General features: G+C 44.6%; 1 protein-coding gene across 5 annotated transcripts in view; it reads left to right on the top strand.

Annotated features, from left to right (window-relative positions):
• The window catches only part of GAB1 (GRB2 associated binding protein 1), a 104,096-nt gene that overhangs the window by 32,077 nt on the left and 55,067 nt on the right, over positions 1-16,952 (top strand). The window contains exon 2 of one of the 5 annotated variants that reach the window (XM_064149495.1): positions 2,191-2,483. The exons of the other annotated variants lie outside the window; for them this stretch is intronic. Coding sequence (XP_064005565.1) covers positions 2,418-2,483 — 66 coding nt within the window. The 5' untranslated portion in view covers positions 2,191-2,417. The remainder of the gene's footprint in view (positions 1-2,190; positions 2,484-16,952) is intronic. 5 annotated transcript variants of the gene reach the window in all.

Genomic DNA, 16,952 nt, shown 5'->3' with positions numbered 1-16,952 from the left:
CTGGATCAATCAGTGTAGTTCTGGTTGTTTTGATTAGTTCTTCCCCATTTTTAGAGCACATCCTTCTAGAGACCATTTCCTTCATTTAAATGGTTTGTCTGTTATCATTTAGTTGAGGAAAAGTCATCTTTAGTAACGTGAAGCTCAGATTATTTTGATTTCCTTCTTCAGAAAGAATTTGAATTTCTTTTTAACAGGACATTACTATGGAAAATTTGCTCTAAGTACCTTTTTGTTTTTTTTCTTGCATTGCAGTTTCAGCTGGGCTTTGAGTCAAAAGCAATAATATCAGCTTCACTTTGTGAAACCTCCTCTTTTTTAATGATTTGGACAGTGTGATTATTTTTTCTATAATTTAGTATTCTAATAATAATGGTGATAATGAGGGGATGATGAATTCAGGCAGTTGCCAAAAGAGACAATCAAGTTTCTTCTGTAAATGACAGTCGCAGTGTTCAAGAACACCAAGAGCAGCCATAGGCCAAAAGAAACACGTCAGTAGCAGTTTAAAATTGTGGCACCACATCTTGATGGCATCTTTTGTTTTCTTAATGGCAGAAGTGTCATCAGCATCTTACTAGACCAAGCTTATTCACCCAGTTTTGCAAATGGGTAAGAGAAGACTTCTAAGATTCCTTTGTTGGCTCCGAGATGTAGGACACAGCTAATTTGCAAGCTCCTTCATTTGAGGCTTCTTCATTAGAGATAATGCATAATCATGGTTAATGACAGTATTTACTGTAATGGTGTATAGTCTGGAGCTGCATCAAATAGTCATTTGTTGCTCAATTCTGCTGAATAATTAGGTGGTTCTAGCAATCGCCCCATCCCTGGTTATTCTTGTACTGGAATACTTCTGTCTGGCTTGTCATGCGTGCACTGATAAGCGACAACTTGATCCTTTCTTGGACACGTGAGATGCCTGCATGATACAAACCATCACCCAGTTTCCTGACTCCTCCTCAGAACAGTTCAGCTGTGGAATATCTTCTGAATCAAGCCAGGAAATAGGACAGTTCTTAAAGAGTTCAGCTGTTGCAGGATCGGTAAAGCTGAGGCAACATTTTCTTCTTGCTTTTCCTTTGCAACAGATCTACGTCACCTCCTAGTGAGGGTAACCTTAAGCTCGTCTGCCTCTGCAAAGTCAAAACTTGCTGCGCAGAATTAAGCCACCCCTTGCTCTCTACACGCCCAATCGTTACCAGTCTTTTGTTCAGTTTACACCATTATTTTCTGTAGATAAAACAAATTACTTTTTATAAGTATAATTTAATAAGCATTTACACAATATGCTTTAGCTTAGATGACCCTTAATGGCTTCTGATTCAACCTCTTGCATGAGCAAATTTGACGGTGCTTATTTTATGGAAAAGAGAGAAGTGGAACTTTAAAACTGGGGCCTGTGTTAGCACAAGTGCATCATTCAGACAAGTGTGCAGATTGAGCAATGCCAGGAGGACAGTTGATTGCAGGAAGTCTAAAAATACTTTGTGTAAGTTCACTGCCTCATACACACTTGAAGTGGCTGGAAACTCAGATGTATGCTTGCTCATGTCCTCCAGCTTGCCGTTCTGCGCTTTGCAACTGAGAGCCCCTGCAGAAAAAGTCACGGAGAGCTGAATTTGAGTTTAGAAGAGTGTGCTTAGGCAGTCAGTCTGGCTCATCCTGTGCAAAGTTACTGCAGTTCTCTCCTTCCCCTCGTAAACATCTGGGATTGTGATAACTCTCCAGCTCACCTCGGAAAAACAACAGGACGTTACACTTGCAGGAAATCAATTGTTGTGCTCCCTCTGCTTTCAGAGTAGATGTCTGCAGGCGTTTCTGCACCCAGGCACAGCTGCGGGGAGATTCTTGAAGGGTGAGCTAGAGTTGTTTTTCGTGGTCTTCAGAGGTGCCTCGCATCAAGTACAAATAAATAGAGCTGGCTTTCCCTTTCCAGGCAGGAATCACGAAGATGGAGTATCAGCCGCCTGCTGTCTGCACGGAGAGCTCTCCTGCAGATGGCCTCTGCAAGCTGTGCCCCTCAGAGTATCTTCAGCGGGTGGCAGGGCTGTGTGCTGCTGCACATCTGCCTTCAGGGCAGGAGGGGCACGGAGCCGGCACACATACACGTGGAGCACTACTGCTTGCTAATGGCATTCCGTCGCGTCCTTGTCGGGGCCGATGAATCAGTTTTCCCTTTCCTCACAGGTCTGTTTCTCCCATACGCCGCACCTGGAACAGCTTTACCAAAGCACATGTCGTGTCTCTTGTTTCTTCCCGGCGCTTGGGTATTTCTCCCTCTTCCACAAAGCCCGCCGTGCTTCGTGCAGTACTTCAAGCGTGCTTTCAATCAAGCTGGAGTAATGCGGCTGCTCTGCTTTGCTTCTTCTTGACTCTAAATTCCTGCCACGAAGTCTTGCCTAGTTTCAATTCATATGGTAACGACCGATTACTGGGGAATCTTGGAACAATGGCTGAAATGGCTCTCTTGCCAAACGCTGGTAATTTCTAATTGTAAAATCATGTTGTTTCTGATGTATGCATACCATATCTCTGTATGTAATAATGTAGAACAGAAATTAGGGGCAGGAGGCAGAGCGCAAAAAAGATGTTATCCTTTGTTTTCAGGCCCGAATCTGTGCTTACAGGGATTAGAAGATATCGCAGGTAGCTTATTAGCGAGATCTTAGGTGGAGGGTTCATTCTGCCGGAGCTCTGCTGCCTCTGAAGACTTGTCTAGGCCAGCTTTTTGTGTTGCTGTTAGTTAGGCAACGCCCCGGAGCTTGGTGCTCTTCTGATGGTCTGTCCCGTGCTAATGGCTGTGCACTGCTCGCCTGTCTGGGAGCGCTGGCCGGGGACACTATCAGTAGAAGTGATCAGGCTTCCTTGCTGTGAGCTGTCCGAGCACAGGTTGTTTATCAGCCTCTGTGTGTGTGTGTCTTGTCTGGTGCCCTTCACTTCAGGTTTTCTCTGCGCTAGACAGGAACTGCAAGGGCAGGCTGAGATACGCCTGTTTTACAGACGTGGTCTTGGCGGTGCCGTGCAGCACATACGCTGAGGTTTGTGGTTCTGAACTGTACCCATTGCAAATCCTGTAGGTGAGGTTTGAAAGCACGCTGGCCTAAGGAGCACCTGCACTTTCCCAGGACGGGCTCTTATAAATATGCAAAACTACCAAAACACCCAAACAACCCCAGTCCCATACGTCATGTGGTCAAATGTCCATCTCCAGAAGCGTTTTCTCATCTTTAAAGTTTTCTGTGGGTGTAAGTTCCAGTACAGCTTCATACTCTGCTTCATCATAATGGAGTCAGAAAGAAATTACTGTCAGGTGGGAAGATATTTCTAAAGCCTTCTTTCAACATGCATGCCTATTGCTTAGAAGTGTGGAGCAATCGGTAGGTTCTGGCCAACAAGAAATGTGTCAGAAATAGCATGTTTTTATGGCCCTAAATGACTTGTCAGACACTAAGCAGTAGTATGGTTTTATAAGCCAAGCTTGACATTAAAATTTCTCACTATATGGCAGCCAATGGAAAACATTTTAATTCTTTTACAAACTGCAATCCATGAATCTGTTGCCTTCTTGTCTCCTGCAAATCAGTTTCTTCCTCTGTCTCTCTCTATTCCAGTCATTGGTGGTTACTGTGTTTGTGCAACTTGAGCGTGCTTATAGAATCATAGAACCAAGCAGATTGGAAGAGACCTCCAAGCTCATCCACTCCAACTTAGCACCCAGCCCTAGCCAGTCAACCAGACCATGGCACTAAGTGCCTCATCCAGTCTTGGCTTGAACACCTCTAGGGATGGTGACTTCACCACCTCCCTGGGCACCTTGTACCAAGAAAAATGTTTTAGGAACTAGGACATCCTCTCAAGAGGCTGAGGGAGCTGGGGTTGTTTAGCCCAGAGAAGAGGAGGCTCAGGCCAGAGCTCACTGCTGTCTACAACTACCTGAAGGGAGGCTGTAGCCAGGTGGGGTTGGTCTCTTCTGCCAGGCAAGCAGCACCAGAACAAGGGGACACAGGCTCAAGTTGTGCCAGGGGAGGTCTAGGCTGGATGTTAGGAGGAAGTTGTTGGCAGAGAGAGTGATTGGCATTGGAATGGGCTGCCCAGGGAGGTGGTGGAGTCACTGCCCCTGGAGGTGTTGAAGCAAAGCCTGGATGGGACACTTAGTGCCATGGTCTGGTTGCTTGGCTAGGGCTGGGTGCTAGGTTGGACTGGCTGAGCTTGGAAGTCTCTTCCAACTTGGTAGTTTCTGTGATTCTGTTTCTTAGTTTAGTCCTAGTCTCTTGTCACTGTAGGTCATCTGCACGAGTGAGTTCTTGCCTGCTGCTCTTTCCTCATTCCATATCCTCAAGAAAAAGTAGCAGAAAGGTGAACCATGATAGCTCAAACTCTTTTTTTTTTCCCCCAGGGCAGTATGTTTTCCTTTTCCTTTATCCCCTGAGCACTCCTTGTGGTTCATGGGTGTTTCACCATGGTGAACGAGTGCTTGGTTATCTGAATGGTGCTCAGCCTGGGCGTAGTCAGCAATACAGTGTGCTGGTTTGAGAGTGCTTTTCTGCTGGGAAGAACAAAAGTGATTGTGGAAAAATAATGGTACCCCTGATAAATGAGTGACAGAAACCCAATGAACTCTGCACTTCAGTATTACAAATGAATTCTTTCATCCTAAAGCAGCTTCCCTGGGCTTTAAGTGACTCTCCTACCTGGGCTTAGGATTACTTCTCTCCAAATGACAATTTTATAGGCCATTAATTGAATTAAGCAAACTTGAGATGTGTCTTAAGACAAACTTCACATGAAGTTGATCTCTCTTTAGTATCTTTTCCAGGCTGAGAGTACAACTCATACTTTTTTTGACTTTTCAGTAAGCATTTTGGATCTCTATGGAAACAGAATGTGTTTTACAGATAAACCAGCCAATGAATTGCAAAGTTTTAGGTTGCTTAACATCTCCCATTACAGTGTTGTCTTAGGTAAATCATGTTTTAACTGGTTGTGCTAATGACTTTTTGTCCTGGATATCTTTTGTAAGCTGAGTGTTGTGTGAGAAAAGGAGAGAAAATGAGATAATTATTGGTTTGCTTAAGAAAGATGTCCTTCCCTCTCCTCCTCCCTGTTAAATTCCTCCAGTAGCAAGGCTGAGGGACCCTGAGAGGTATTTAAGTGTTGGTTTGGTTTTTTCCCCTCTTTTTTGTTGTCGTTTTTGTTCTTTTTGGTGTTGTTTTTTTTCCAAGGGAAACTGTATTTGAAACAGGAAAGGAACATCTTAGTTTCAGAAAGCTATTAGCAAACTTTTGGGGTGCTGTTTGAATCTGGAAACAGTATGAAGCTGCTGGGTGGGACATAAATATTAAGGGCTATAAAGGGTGAAGATTAAAAACGACACCTGTGCATTGCCAGGGTTCTGTGCTTACTGTGTTGTCTCACAGACCACTTAAAATCACTTTTAAAACAGTAAATAATAATATTATCTCCAGAAAACTCTTGCTCAGTAAATGTTATTTCAGTGGGAAAGAGTTTGAAGGTCTTTGCTTGTGCAAACTGTCCTTTGGCTTGTGCATTTGTGGTAAAAATAAAGCTTCAAACCGGTCACCTAATACAGTTTTTGGTAGTTGCTTGACAAGTTTATATATTTCCAGAGTTACTGACACTGAAAGAGGCCTCTGGAGATGTACTCCAGCTCCCTTGCTCAGAGCAGTGGCAGGCTGCTCAGGACCATGTCCAGCTGGGTTTTGAGCACCTCTGTATGGTGTATTGGTTGCTGCTGTCTGATCTGCAAACTTGCTGGGAGTGTGGTCTGTCCCTTCCTTACTGAAGATGCTCAGCAGTACTGATGCTTGGGGTACATCAGCAAAATTGCCTTCCACCTGGAATTCATGCTGCTGGTTGCAAGGCTTTGAGCTTGGAAGTTTAGACATCTTTAGTCCACTTTTCATTTCACTTATCTAGCCAGTATTTCACTGTTTGAAGTCAAAGTAATGAAAATTCAGTCTTGTCCCATATTCCCCTAAGCCAGTCACTTCTTCAGGTTGGGCAGGGGTGATTTGCCTTTCTTAAATCCGTGCTGACTACTCTTAATCCTGGTCTTGCCCTTCTGTCATTTGGAAGTTTGAGAAACCAGGAAAAAAGTGTTAACTTTGCATCAAAGTAATCAAATCTGGGCTTGAGAGGATCAGGACTCTGCTCACTCTTGTTTCTCTTCTGGAGAGTTAGTCTGCAGAGGTAAGCTAGTTGTAAATCCTTTGTTTTCTTATTTGGAACAATTTGCCTTCACTTGGGATGTGCAAAGATGATACCCTAGAACTATGTGAAGTTATTGGACTGCTTGGATTGAGCATGCTTGTGCAAAAGCAGGGGAGAAAACATAGATGCCTTTTCAAATATGATGTGTTTTATGTGGAGCATCAAATGCCAAAAGGTTGCCTTATTGGTATCTTCTCTTAAAAAAAAACAAAACCAAGATTGCTCAGCAAGGCAGGAGTCCCCAGTGAGATGCTGGCATCAGCTGGGCCAACTGAGTCAGTTGCTCAGAAAGCACTTAATTTGCACAACAAGTTCAAAAGACTTTTTTTTTCCCAGAGATTGCTGTGTTGGTTTTGCCTTTTTATGTTCCCGTTTTAAACGAGCATCCTGGCACTGAACCAAGATGCTTTCAGAGGAGGTTGGGGATGTTTGGTCCAGCAGAATGGGCTGATAATCAGCAACAAGTTTGAAACAGCCTAAAGTTGCTTTGCATTGGTTTGTCTGTGTTTGGCTTTTTTCTGTCTTGTTTGTGGTTGTTTGGGTTTAGAATTATTTTTACTTCATTTTGAAATTTTTGGCTCTTAAAGATTGTTTTAAGTGGTTCTGTTTATTTCCAACCTAAAGATAATATCCTTATTTCCTCATCTGGACTCCATCATTTATTTTCCTACCTTTTCCTTCACGTTATTGAAAGCTACTGGTGGTTGCAAGATACACTGGAGAAGGTGTTTGGATTAGGGATTTGAGTCCCTGGTCAAGTTCAGATATGTACAGCCTTTAGAAAACCCACATATTGCTGGGTAGGTGTTAATATCTGTTCTATGCTTGTGTGGCTTTTCTTATTATGGATTCATAGAGTGGTTCAGGTCAGAAGGGACCTCCAAAGGTCATCTAGTGCAGCCCTCTGCAGCAGAAATTCCTGTGGCACAAATACCTTGAATTGCCTTGGAAAAAGTGGAAAGTGTGAGGCCAGCACATGAGGTAGTGCTGATTTAAGAGGTGTATCTTACAGTTCTGACTGTGATTTCATGTGCTTCTTTGGGCAAGCTGCTTGATCTCTGTTGTACAAAATGCTGGTGCTGAAGGGGCTTGTTTTGTCCTTTTTGCTGCATAGTGTTGGGCTCTTTTAAACGGTGTGTAGAAGAGCTGGATCCCTGCTGGATCAGAACTCAGAGCTGGGTTTTTTTTCCCTCTGCAGCTAACAAAATACAGACTAAGTTTAGTTTTCATATTTACAATTTCTCATTAGCCTCATCTGTCAAATACAGTGAGTTTTATTTGTACATGTCTGGTGTTTCTGTGAGGTTGGGTGCTTCTGGCTTTGGTAGCTGAATGGCAGTAAGTATATCAGTGAAGCAGCAGTGTGCTGTTCTTCCTGAGCTCCTGTGCTTGTGCTTCAGAAAAGGGACCTGCTTATGTTCTCTGCAGCTTTGTCATTGTCCAATGTGTAGTTTGTTAACTGTAAATATGTGAATTGTTACAACTTTTGTTCTCCAAAAGGGAGCTGTTGGGCCTTGCTGTGGTTGAGCATAGAACAGACAAAATCAAACATATAGCATATAAACTGTTGCTTAGAAGTGACTTTAAACTTTAGGATTGGAAGCTAGCAATGTTTTCTGGACTGCTGTGGCAGTGCTTAGCTCGCAGTCTCTTTTTATCCTGCTCATGATTTTGGTTTCTGTGTGTGGCAGTCAGCTAGCCGTAGGAGTGATAGCAGAGTAAGCCGATTAGCATGATTGATACTGCATGTCAGGGGACCGGCATAATGGGCTACCATTGAGACTGCATTGTGAAACCACACACGGATGAGGTAATCTCATTAGATGATTAAAACCTTCATTGAGTCTACCAGATTGTAGACCTTTCAGTTGTATTGCTGCTAGGAGCTGATGCTAAGTAAATGTAGAGCTCTCCTCGGAGTCATCCTGAGATGGAGATCTTGCTGGGGTTTTCTCCTAGATAAAAACTGCAGCAGCTGGAGACCGATGAAGCATCTTCCATCTTTCTGTGTTTCAAAGTAAGATTCTGCGTAATAGTGTTGTCTTATTTTGAGGGCAGTGTCAGGGTTGTGCTGGCTGGCTTTTAGCATGCTCTGCTGCTCCTTGTGAAATTCTGTGGCATTCCTGCTGAAAGGATGTTGCTGCTTTGTGTGACTTCCGATGCCCCTGCAGCAAGGGGACTGTCACAGTGTGTATCACAGCTCTGCTTTTCAGGTAACCCTGTTTTGTTCTGAAGGTTGGCTTCGTCTTGACTTGGAATGAGGTGCAGTGTGAGTGGCATTTCTTCCCCTCTTCTCTGTCCTGTGTGTGGCATATTGTGTGACAGGCAGCACATGCCCGTTCTGCAGCTGCTGCTAGGCAAATCCCCACTCCATCCTGCGCTGCTGCTTCTAAGGCGCTCAGAGAAAAGCCTTGCATTTCAGCTGAAAAATGGTGTGCCTGACCAGTCCTACGCTTCAGCTTTGGTTTTGCTAGCAAGCTGAAAGGAAAACCAAACCTTTCAAGTTCCAAGGCTCTGGTGTTTCAGCATTTACCATGCAAGGGTTACTGGCAGGGAGTTTTGGAAAGTTAAGACTAGTATTGTAAGCTTGGCTGTCGCTGCTGTTGCTGGGGGGCAGACCACAGGGGCAAACCGAGGAAAACTTTTCTGACTTGCACCGTGTGCTGTGAGTGGTTGCTCCATTTCTGTTGCATGGAGAAAGTGCTGTACAAGGTTAACAAACATAGGGACATGTGGTGAGACAAAAGCACAGAAACTCTACTTTGAGCAAGGGAAGCCTAGCAGTTTAATGCCTTCTGAGCTCTCTTGTCAAGTGTTCCTTCAGCAGTTCAGCTAGGAGGAGATCTTTGCCTTAAGCACTATTTAGGATCTGGTATCAAAAAGCCCCCAGCAGCCCATTGAAAAACCAACCCCAAAATCAACAACCTGCTCCAGTGTGTGAAGTGGCAGAGAAATATGCATCCTGTGAGGAGAGTGTTCTTTCATTCTGTATTTGAGAAACAATAAATGTATCAAATTCAACAAGTTCCTAACAGGCTACAGACAACACCGTGCTGCGGAATGTGCTCAGCACAGCAGGTACACACCAGGGTTTCGGGTTTGATTTTCCTCGTTGAGTAAAAGTAGCATAACTTGCTGATAGGAGGCATTATCTTGTGTGATCTTAAAATTCAAGGTTTTACTGCCTGGCAGTGATATGCAAATAGGAGGCAGGCCAATGACTTCTATGCAAAATCAAGCTGTGTTTTATCAAACACAGAATGGATAAGAAAACAAATGCAAGTGCTAGAAGTGTGTTATGGTTTTCATGCCTTTTTAAAGCGTTCACAAAGCATTACTTGCATGCAGTTAAGTATGGTTTTCTGTCTAGTAGGCAGAGATGAATCGCCTGCTGGATACACTTTCTGTTATGTATAGCTATGGAAATGTTCTCCAACTTCAGCCTCCTCCCCAGGTATGCTGGCTAAGTATCTCAAGATCTCCTATTTGGAGACTTTGGTCAAGCCTGAGATGTTTGAGGGCACTCGGTGGCACTTCTTAACAGTGGACAAAGCAGGGCCTTGGTGTGCAGCTGTGTTGTCAGTGAAGACTGTGGGGCATTTCCAGTGAAACGAGGGAAGTGTTTTGGTGTGAAAATAGAACCCTGCCTTGTTAGTATAACTGCACCCAGCTTACTCTTCCCAGAGCATCTGCTGTGAATGGAGGAGATCAATCACACATGAGAAGTCTCACCAGGCTCTTGCAAATGGAACGAGTTATTGATTTGACCTCTTTATGTGGTTTTCTTCTTTCTACATGTTGGGTCCACTTAGAAAATGAACTTGCAGGGAACTTACCCTTGGACCAGATAAGTGACTTCAGGTTCACTAAGACAGGGTGTAGGCTAGGAAGATTAATCCATGCTTGTGTTTGTTACTCTGCCTTTTCTATGTAACAGTTTTAACTCTTTGTTTCCGTGGGCTGGCTCTAACACCTGAAAAATCCATCCTCCATGTGAGCTTGCTTTCAACTCTGTCAGTAAACCAAATGGTATAGTAAACTCTGTCAACACCTTGTCTCCAAACCTTTCTCCCTTGATTAAAATGAGGGGGGAAATAATCTTTTTTCAGTGTCAGTTTCAGGGAAATGTTGGGTGGAATGAAACATTTGAGTCAAGCACTTAAGCACTTGAAGAGGCTTTCTCATTAGAGACTCAGTGGGAGATCTGGACTATTCAGAACCTACGTTTTGTCCTTATGCCCTGTTCATGAAGAAAAAAGTTTTTCTCCACCGAGTAGAGTTTTGCTGATGGTGATTTGTGCTTTGAACACTAATTTTCCTTTCACTGCCTTCTTGAAGCTGCTTGATCTGTCTCCAGAGGGAATGTTCAGGAGTTGGTTTGCTGACTATGAACTAGCTCCCGAGCTTTGGTTGGTTTTGTTTTTTACTTAAGAAACCTTCCACATCAAAACAGCATGTTCACAACCTATTTTGCTCCACTGTTCTGTGCTGTTTTCTTCCTTCTCACCCCCTGCTCTCTCTCCACAATAGCCCTGTGGATGAACCCAGGCAGCAGCTCCTGTGTGTTCTACCTCTTGGCCGCCTCTTTTGTAACCTGTTTGTTGGGCTGGCTGGCCTGCCTCCAAAACTGCAGGAGTGTGTTTATACATCTAGCCTAACAATAGTATCATAACACCGATTTGTTTAACCTGAGCTGGAAATAACAGTCTAAATATTGTGAATCAAAGAGAAAACAGCCATTTGTATGTGCTTCTCTACACTGACAGCTCATTTCTGTTGTGTCTGGTGAAGCCATTGAAGCTTTCCTTAGGTTATATGGGAGTTCTATCAGTTCTGTTGGCATGATGTGAGATCTCTTAAATGACCAAGGTTCAGCTGGAGCTTTTCCTCTAAACAGCATCCCATGCTGCCATCATCTTCCTCAGCTAGAAGTTTTATTTTTATGTTTCTGTTCTGGCTCAGGAGCAGTGTGGCCAGCAGGACAAGGGAGGTTCTTCTGCCCCTGCACTCAACACTGCTCAGGCCACACCTTGAGTGCTGTGTCCAGTTCTGGGCTCCGCAATTCAAAAGAAACATTGAGGTGCTGGAAGGTGTCCAGAGAAGGATGACAAAGCTGGTGAGGGGCCTGGAGCACAGCCCTGTGAGGAGAGGCTGAGGGAGCTGGGGGTGTGCAGCCTGCAGAAGAGGAGGCTCAGGACAGAGCTCATTGCTGTCTGCAGCTACCTGCAGGGAGGCTGTAGCCAGGTGGGGTTGGGCTCTTCTGGCAGACAAGAAGCAACAGAACAAGGGGACAGAGTCTGAAGTTGTGTCAGGGGAGGTCTAGGCTGGCTGTTAGGAGGAAGTTGTTGTCAGAGAGAGTGATTGGCATTGGAATGGGCTGCCCAGGGAGGTGGTGGAGTTGCCGTGCCTGGAGGTGTTGAAGCCAAGCCTGGATGAGGCACTTAGTGCTGTGGTCTGGTTGGTTGGGTAGGGCTGGGTGCTAGGTTGGACTGGCTGAGCTTGGAGGTGTCCTCCAACCTGGCTGATTCTATATTGTAGAAAATCATCTATCCATGCTGCTGTGGGGAGGGCATTCTTGCATGTGTATTTATACACATACAGAGCTCTCAAACTGTTAAACCCCTCACTTGTGCCTTTACTGCAGGGTTTGAGTGATGTGGAAAGCACACAATACTAGTTATGCCTGTTTATTCATCACAACTTAAAAATTGTCAACATAGAATCATAGAATGGTTTAGGTTGGAAGGGACCTCAAAGATCATCCAGCCCCAAGCCCCTGCCATAAGCAGGGACACCTCCCACTAGCATATTTTGGTTAAGGTGTTAGAGTTTGGTGTATGTGCTCCTTATTATTACTTTGATCACCAAAGTGATCTGCGTCTGGATTGAAGGAAATTGGATGGCATCCATTAGTAGCTGCTGTGAGCAGTCATAGCAGTGCTTAGACTCTTAACTGCCATGGGGCCTCATGTTTTAAAGTGTATTGTTTCTGGGTCAAAATGAACGGGGGAGTGGGAGGGAGAGAAGCAAGGCACTTTTTTGGAACCAAAATGAAGTGATACTGAGATTTCAGCACTCACTTCATCATCCCATCCTCAATCTTCTGACCTACACTATGCAGTGGTAAAACTTTGCTTCAGTAACATCTGAAATGTCTTGCCTGAGCTGCTGAAATCTGTCTAAAAAAATTGTAATGGAGATGAAGAATGGACCTTCCTGCCACTCTGGCATGTCAGCCTGTTATCAGAAGTGAGAGTGGATTTATTTCCATATCTCTCAGTCTTTGGCCTCCCTGCCTATCAAGAAAAACGAGTGCTCTCAAGTCCTGGAGTAGCTTCAGTGAAGTGGCACCTGCCTGATAGGGAGCTGCCTGCAGCAGCACAAACACGGTGCCGTTCGTAGGTGTCTTGTCTTGGCAGCTGGTGACAGTGCAGATAGAATCATTCTGCACCAGCAGTTTCTAAAACTATGGTTTGACATTGTTGCTGTTGGTCTCACCACTCTGCTGTCACGACTCGCGCTGTGAGTAAGCAGCTTCGGCTCTGCAGCTTTCTGGAAGCTTGCGGCACAGGCAAACCCGACATGCTCAAATGTGAAGGTTGGCTGAGCAGTGCTTGGAGTGAGCATGTTGCTTTCTGCGGTTTTCATAGCCTTTCTGGTCTAGGAGGGAGGGTGGATGGTTTGCTGTGTAAGTAGGGGAGCCATCCCCTTGGAGTTCTGAAGGTGTGCCTTACAGCTGTTTGGCATGGAGGGTAAACGATAGCTTAGGGAACCTGTGTGAGACCTAATGCTGGATGTAAGAGTGCAATTCTCTGCGTTGTTTCACCTCTTGGAAACAGAGCACAGCAGCCTCCCTGGGGTTGGGGCATGGAGGTGTGCTCAGAGGACTTGTCTGACTGCTAACAATCCCTCTCACTTTGCTGTAACCCCACAGACAAGTTGGATCCCTGTCACACAGCCTAATGAGTGGCACCAAAATTCCCTAGGGGAGGAAAGATTCTGGATGCCACTGTAAGTAGTGGAGAAAATGAGATGCATCCTTATTTTTGCTTGAGATTTGCTATGTTCTTAGAGTGGCTCTGTGCATCTGCATTTAAAGTCAAAAGAGTTCAGTTGTGTTTCTTACTGGATACATACAAACAGTGTTGTGATCCCTCAAGAGTTGAAAAACTTTATGCAAGATATTAAATCTTCTTTCAGACTTCTTGTGTCGTCCTATTGCCCCAAACTCTTCCCATTGTCATAGAATCATAGAATGGTTTGAGTTGGAAGGGACCTCCAAAGGTTGTCTAGTCCAACCCCCCTGCAGCTAGCAGGGACATACTCCACTAGATCAGAGCCCTGTCAAGCTGGACCTTTAATAACTCCAGGGATGGGGCCTCAACTGCCTCTGAAAGCAACCTGTTCCAGTGTTCCACCTCTCTCATGGTGTAGAACTTGTTCCTAATATCCAATCTAAGTCTACTCTAATTTGGAACCATTGCCCCTCTTCTTACTGCTGCAGGCATTGTAAATGGTCCCTCTGCAGCCTTCTCGTAGGCCCTCTTCAAGTACTGGAAGGTTCTATGGGATCTCCCCAGAGCCTTCTCTTCCTCAGGCTGAACAATGCCAGCTCCCTCAGCCTGTCCAGGCTCTAGCCCCCTAGAATCACAGAATCAGTCAGGGTTGGAAGGGACCACAAGGATCATCTAATTCCAACCCCCCCTGCCATGGCCAGGGACACCCTACCCTAGATCAGGCTGGCCACAGCCTCATCCAGCCTGGCCTTAAACACCTCCAGCCATGGGGCCTCAACCACCTCCTTGGGCAACCCATTCCAGCCTCTCACCACTCTCATGCTCAACAACTCCCTCCTCATATCCAGTCTGAACCTACTCACCTCCAGCTTTGCTCCATTGCCCCTAGTCCTGGCACTCCCTGACAGCCTAAAAAGTCCCTCCTTGGCTTTTTTGTAGATCATATTAAGGACTGGCCTGTATCAGGAACAGTGTGGCCAGCAGGACAGGGGAGGTTATTCTTCCCCTGTCTTGGGTAGGGCTGGGTGCTAGGTTGGACTAGATGAGCTTGGAGGTCTCTTCCAACCTGGTTGATTCTATGATTAAAGAAGGGTCATATTTAGAAATACACTACACCTCTTCAGTGCCACTACCATACAGATGCTGAAAAATAAAACCCAGCAGTCGTCATTACTCACAAACAGCTCCAGAAAGAAAAGGGTTAAGTTACAAGCTCAGACAGAGTACCTGCTGAGGTGCTTGTTTTGTCCATTTGAGGTTACCAGCTATTAAAAATATTTTCAACCTGGCACATGTGTACCTTCTAATTCAGTTCGATGACAAACAAAAGAGAGAAAAACATGTTTTCCCCTTTCCACCGGCGCATTGTTCCTGGCGTGCTGGCAGTGGCAAGAGCTCCCAGTCAGTAAACAAAGTAGATGTGGCTTAGATGTATAGAGAGCCAATAAAGAAAGTGACGAGGAGTGCAGTTGCTGCCCCTAAGTTAAAAATTAAACGTTTTTCTAGTGAGTGGAACTAGTTATGAACTCTTACCAAAAAGTGTAAAAAGCACTGGGATAGCGCAGTGCTTGCTCTACGTGTTGGAGTAAAGCTTGCAAAGGTGAAGTACTTTGCAAGCCAGATAAGGTAAGGGCATTGTAACACTTGGATCTGCTCAAAACTGCCAAAGAAATAAGCTGATGGGGTTGAAGTTCTCATAGCTGTGTTGGTGGTTTAATGCTGACTTCTGTTGTTTTGGTCTTTAATCTGATTTTAATGGTTTTTCCCTGTTCTGGGATGGATCAGATGATTTTCAGATGCAAATGAAGAGCTGAACAATCTCAGTGTACTGCGCAAACAGCAGGCTAATTGTTCACTTTTTATCTAGTGCACAGAGGAGTTTGTGAGGAGATCAGGAATTCTAGGCAACTTTTATTTGCCTTGCTTCTCTTTTAGTTACTCACCAGAAGGATGCTGCTGCTAAAAAGGTTTGTTACAGCAAACCTTCAGGTGAATAAACGCTGATAAGGAATCTTTAGCGCTAGAAGTGAGAGATGAGACACTTTTAAATATCACCCTTTTGAGTTTCTGGCCGTTTCCTAGATTGCAAAGCTACTCTGAAAGGGCCATTTGCCTCATCTTATTCTTTATCCAAAGAAATGTCTGGCATGGGAATTGCATTTTCAGTGCGTTTAATGCCGCTTAAATTATTCATCCTTAGCCGATACCAAAGATGTTTGTATTCATCATCTGTCCAGATGCACAAAGTGTGGCTGTTCTTCTCGTGCTTAGACGAAGCCTTAGAAGTGAGATGCTTTTAACCGAGCTAAATGTGAAACAGTGGCCATTTGGTAAACTAAATGCCCTTTGTCTGCTAGGTGGTGAGCTGTAGGGAGCTGTTCAGCTGGGAGCTGTAGCACAGCTGTGCTAGCTGGCCTTGGAAATCGAGGCTGAGAAACAAGTTCCTTCTTTCATCACACAGCTACATTAAGATATTCTTATTTTCTTGTCTTTAATTAGTTTTTGTCCTATGCTACTTGCAGCAAAAGTCTGTAATGGCAAGAGCTGTGAAGTAGAACTTCTTCTATCAGTTGTTGAAGGAAATGCTTCGTTTTTAGAGAGAGCAACCTGAAGATTCCTATCTTGTCACTTAAACCAAGCATACAAACTTCTTTTGAGGTGGGCAGAAGCATGATAATATCTGCTACCTTCTAGGTATTTTGTTTTGGTTTTCTCCCTCTCCCTAATGCTAACTCCTTAATAGTTGTTTTTTAATGAAGGCTTTGTGGGCCCTGGGGGCTGGCCATTAATTTTAGGCCACTGTGTGAATGCTAACTACTTAAAAATAGTCATGGAGCCAACCTTGCTTCCTCTCAGGGTTTATCAGTTGGAAGCATCTTCTTTTTATCCTATGTGTAAGCAAAGACCTCTCTGGATTGATGATTTGATCTGTATAATGGAAAATCTGGGCAGGATATCCTTTCTGTGTTATTCCTTGGTGTGATGGCATCAGGTTGTGTCTTAAAAAGGAGGAAGGGAAAAGGAGGATCCTATTAGCAGACAAAGTGGTTTCAAGGGACTTTTAAACTGCAGGCTTGCAGAGAACCTCATGCTTATTCTCCTTGTTGAACCATTTGAGCTTCAAGCTGCTATCATGATGTGTCAGTGGTGGCTGCTGCTGCTGTGCTCAGGCTTGCTCATGTGCACTGTAGATGGCTAATGTTTGGAAGCTCTTGTGGATACCATGCTGAAGCATATCATGAGGGGCTTCTCTAGTTATTTTGAGCACTTGCAGATCTCAATGAAATACTGCATTGACAAGCTAGATCCAGTTGTATCCTGTAGAAATGCAGTGCCTGAGGCTTCCCCTGCCAAGAAAATACTTCTGGTGTAGTGCCATGGTTAGAATGCTTCTAAAACCAAGCAGTGCCTAGCGTGCAATAGAGGTACAGTGAATGCTTGATAAGGTGTGTGCATGGGGTAGCAAATGTACTCCAGATTACACTGGAACATGATGATGACCTTGGATTTCAGCACGCTTGTAACTATTGCCCTGTAATTCTCCTGGCCTAGAATCTTGCTTGGCATTTGCAAGGCAGAGAGTGTCACCAGTTTGGTAATTGCGGAGGAGCCTTTGATGTAGTCATCTTGTGTTCAGCACAAGGAGTCTGTGTGAAAATGACACTGACTCTTTATTCTTCTCCGTTCTCCTCTCCAGAAAGT

Source organism: Pogoniulus pusillus, chromosome 10 (genome assembly GCF_015220805.1).
Source record: "Pogoniulus pusillus isolate bPogPus1 chromosome 10, bPogPus1.pri, whole genome shotgun sequence".
NCBI classification, from domain to species: Eukaryota; Metazoa; Chordata; class Aves; order Piciformes; family Lybiidae; genus Pogoniulus; species Pogoniulus pusillus.
The sequence above is the reverse complement of the archived record's forward strand: the minus strand, read 5'-3'. Positions and strand labels throughout refer to the sequence as shown.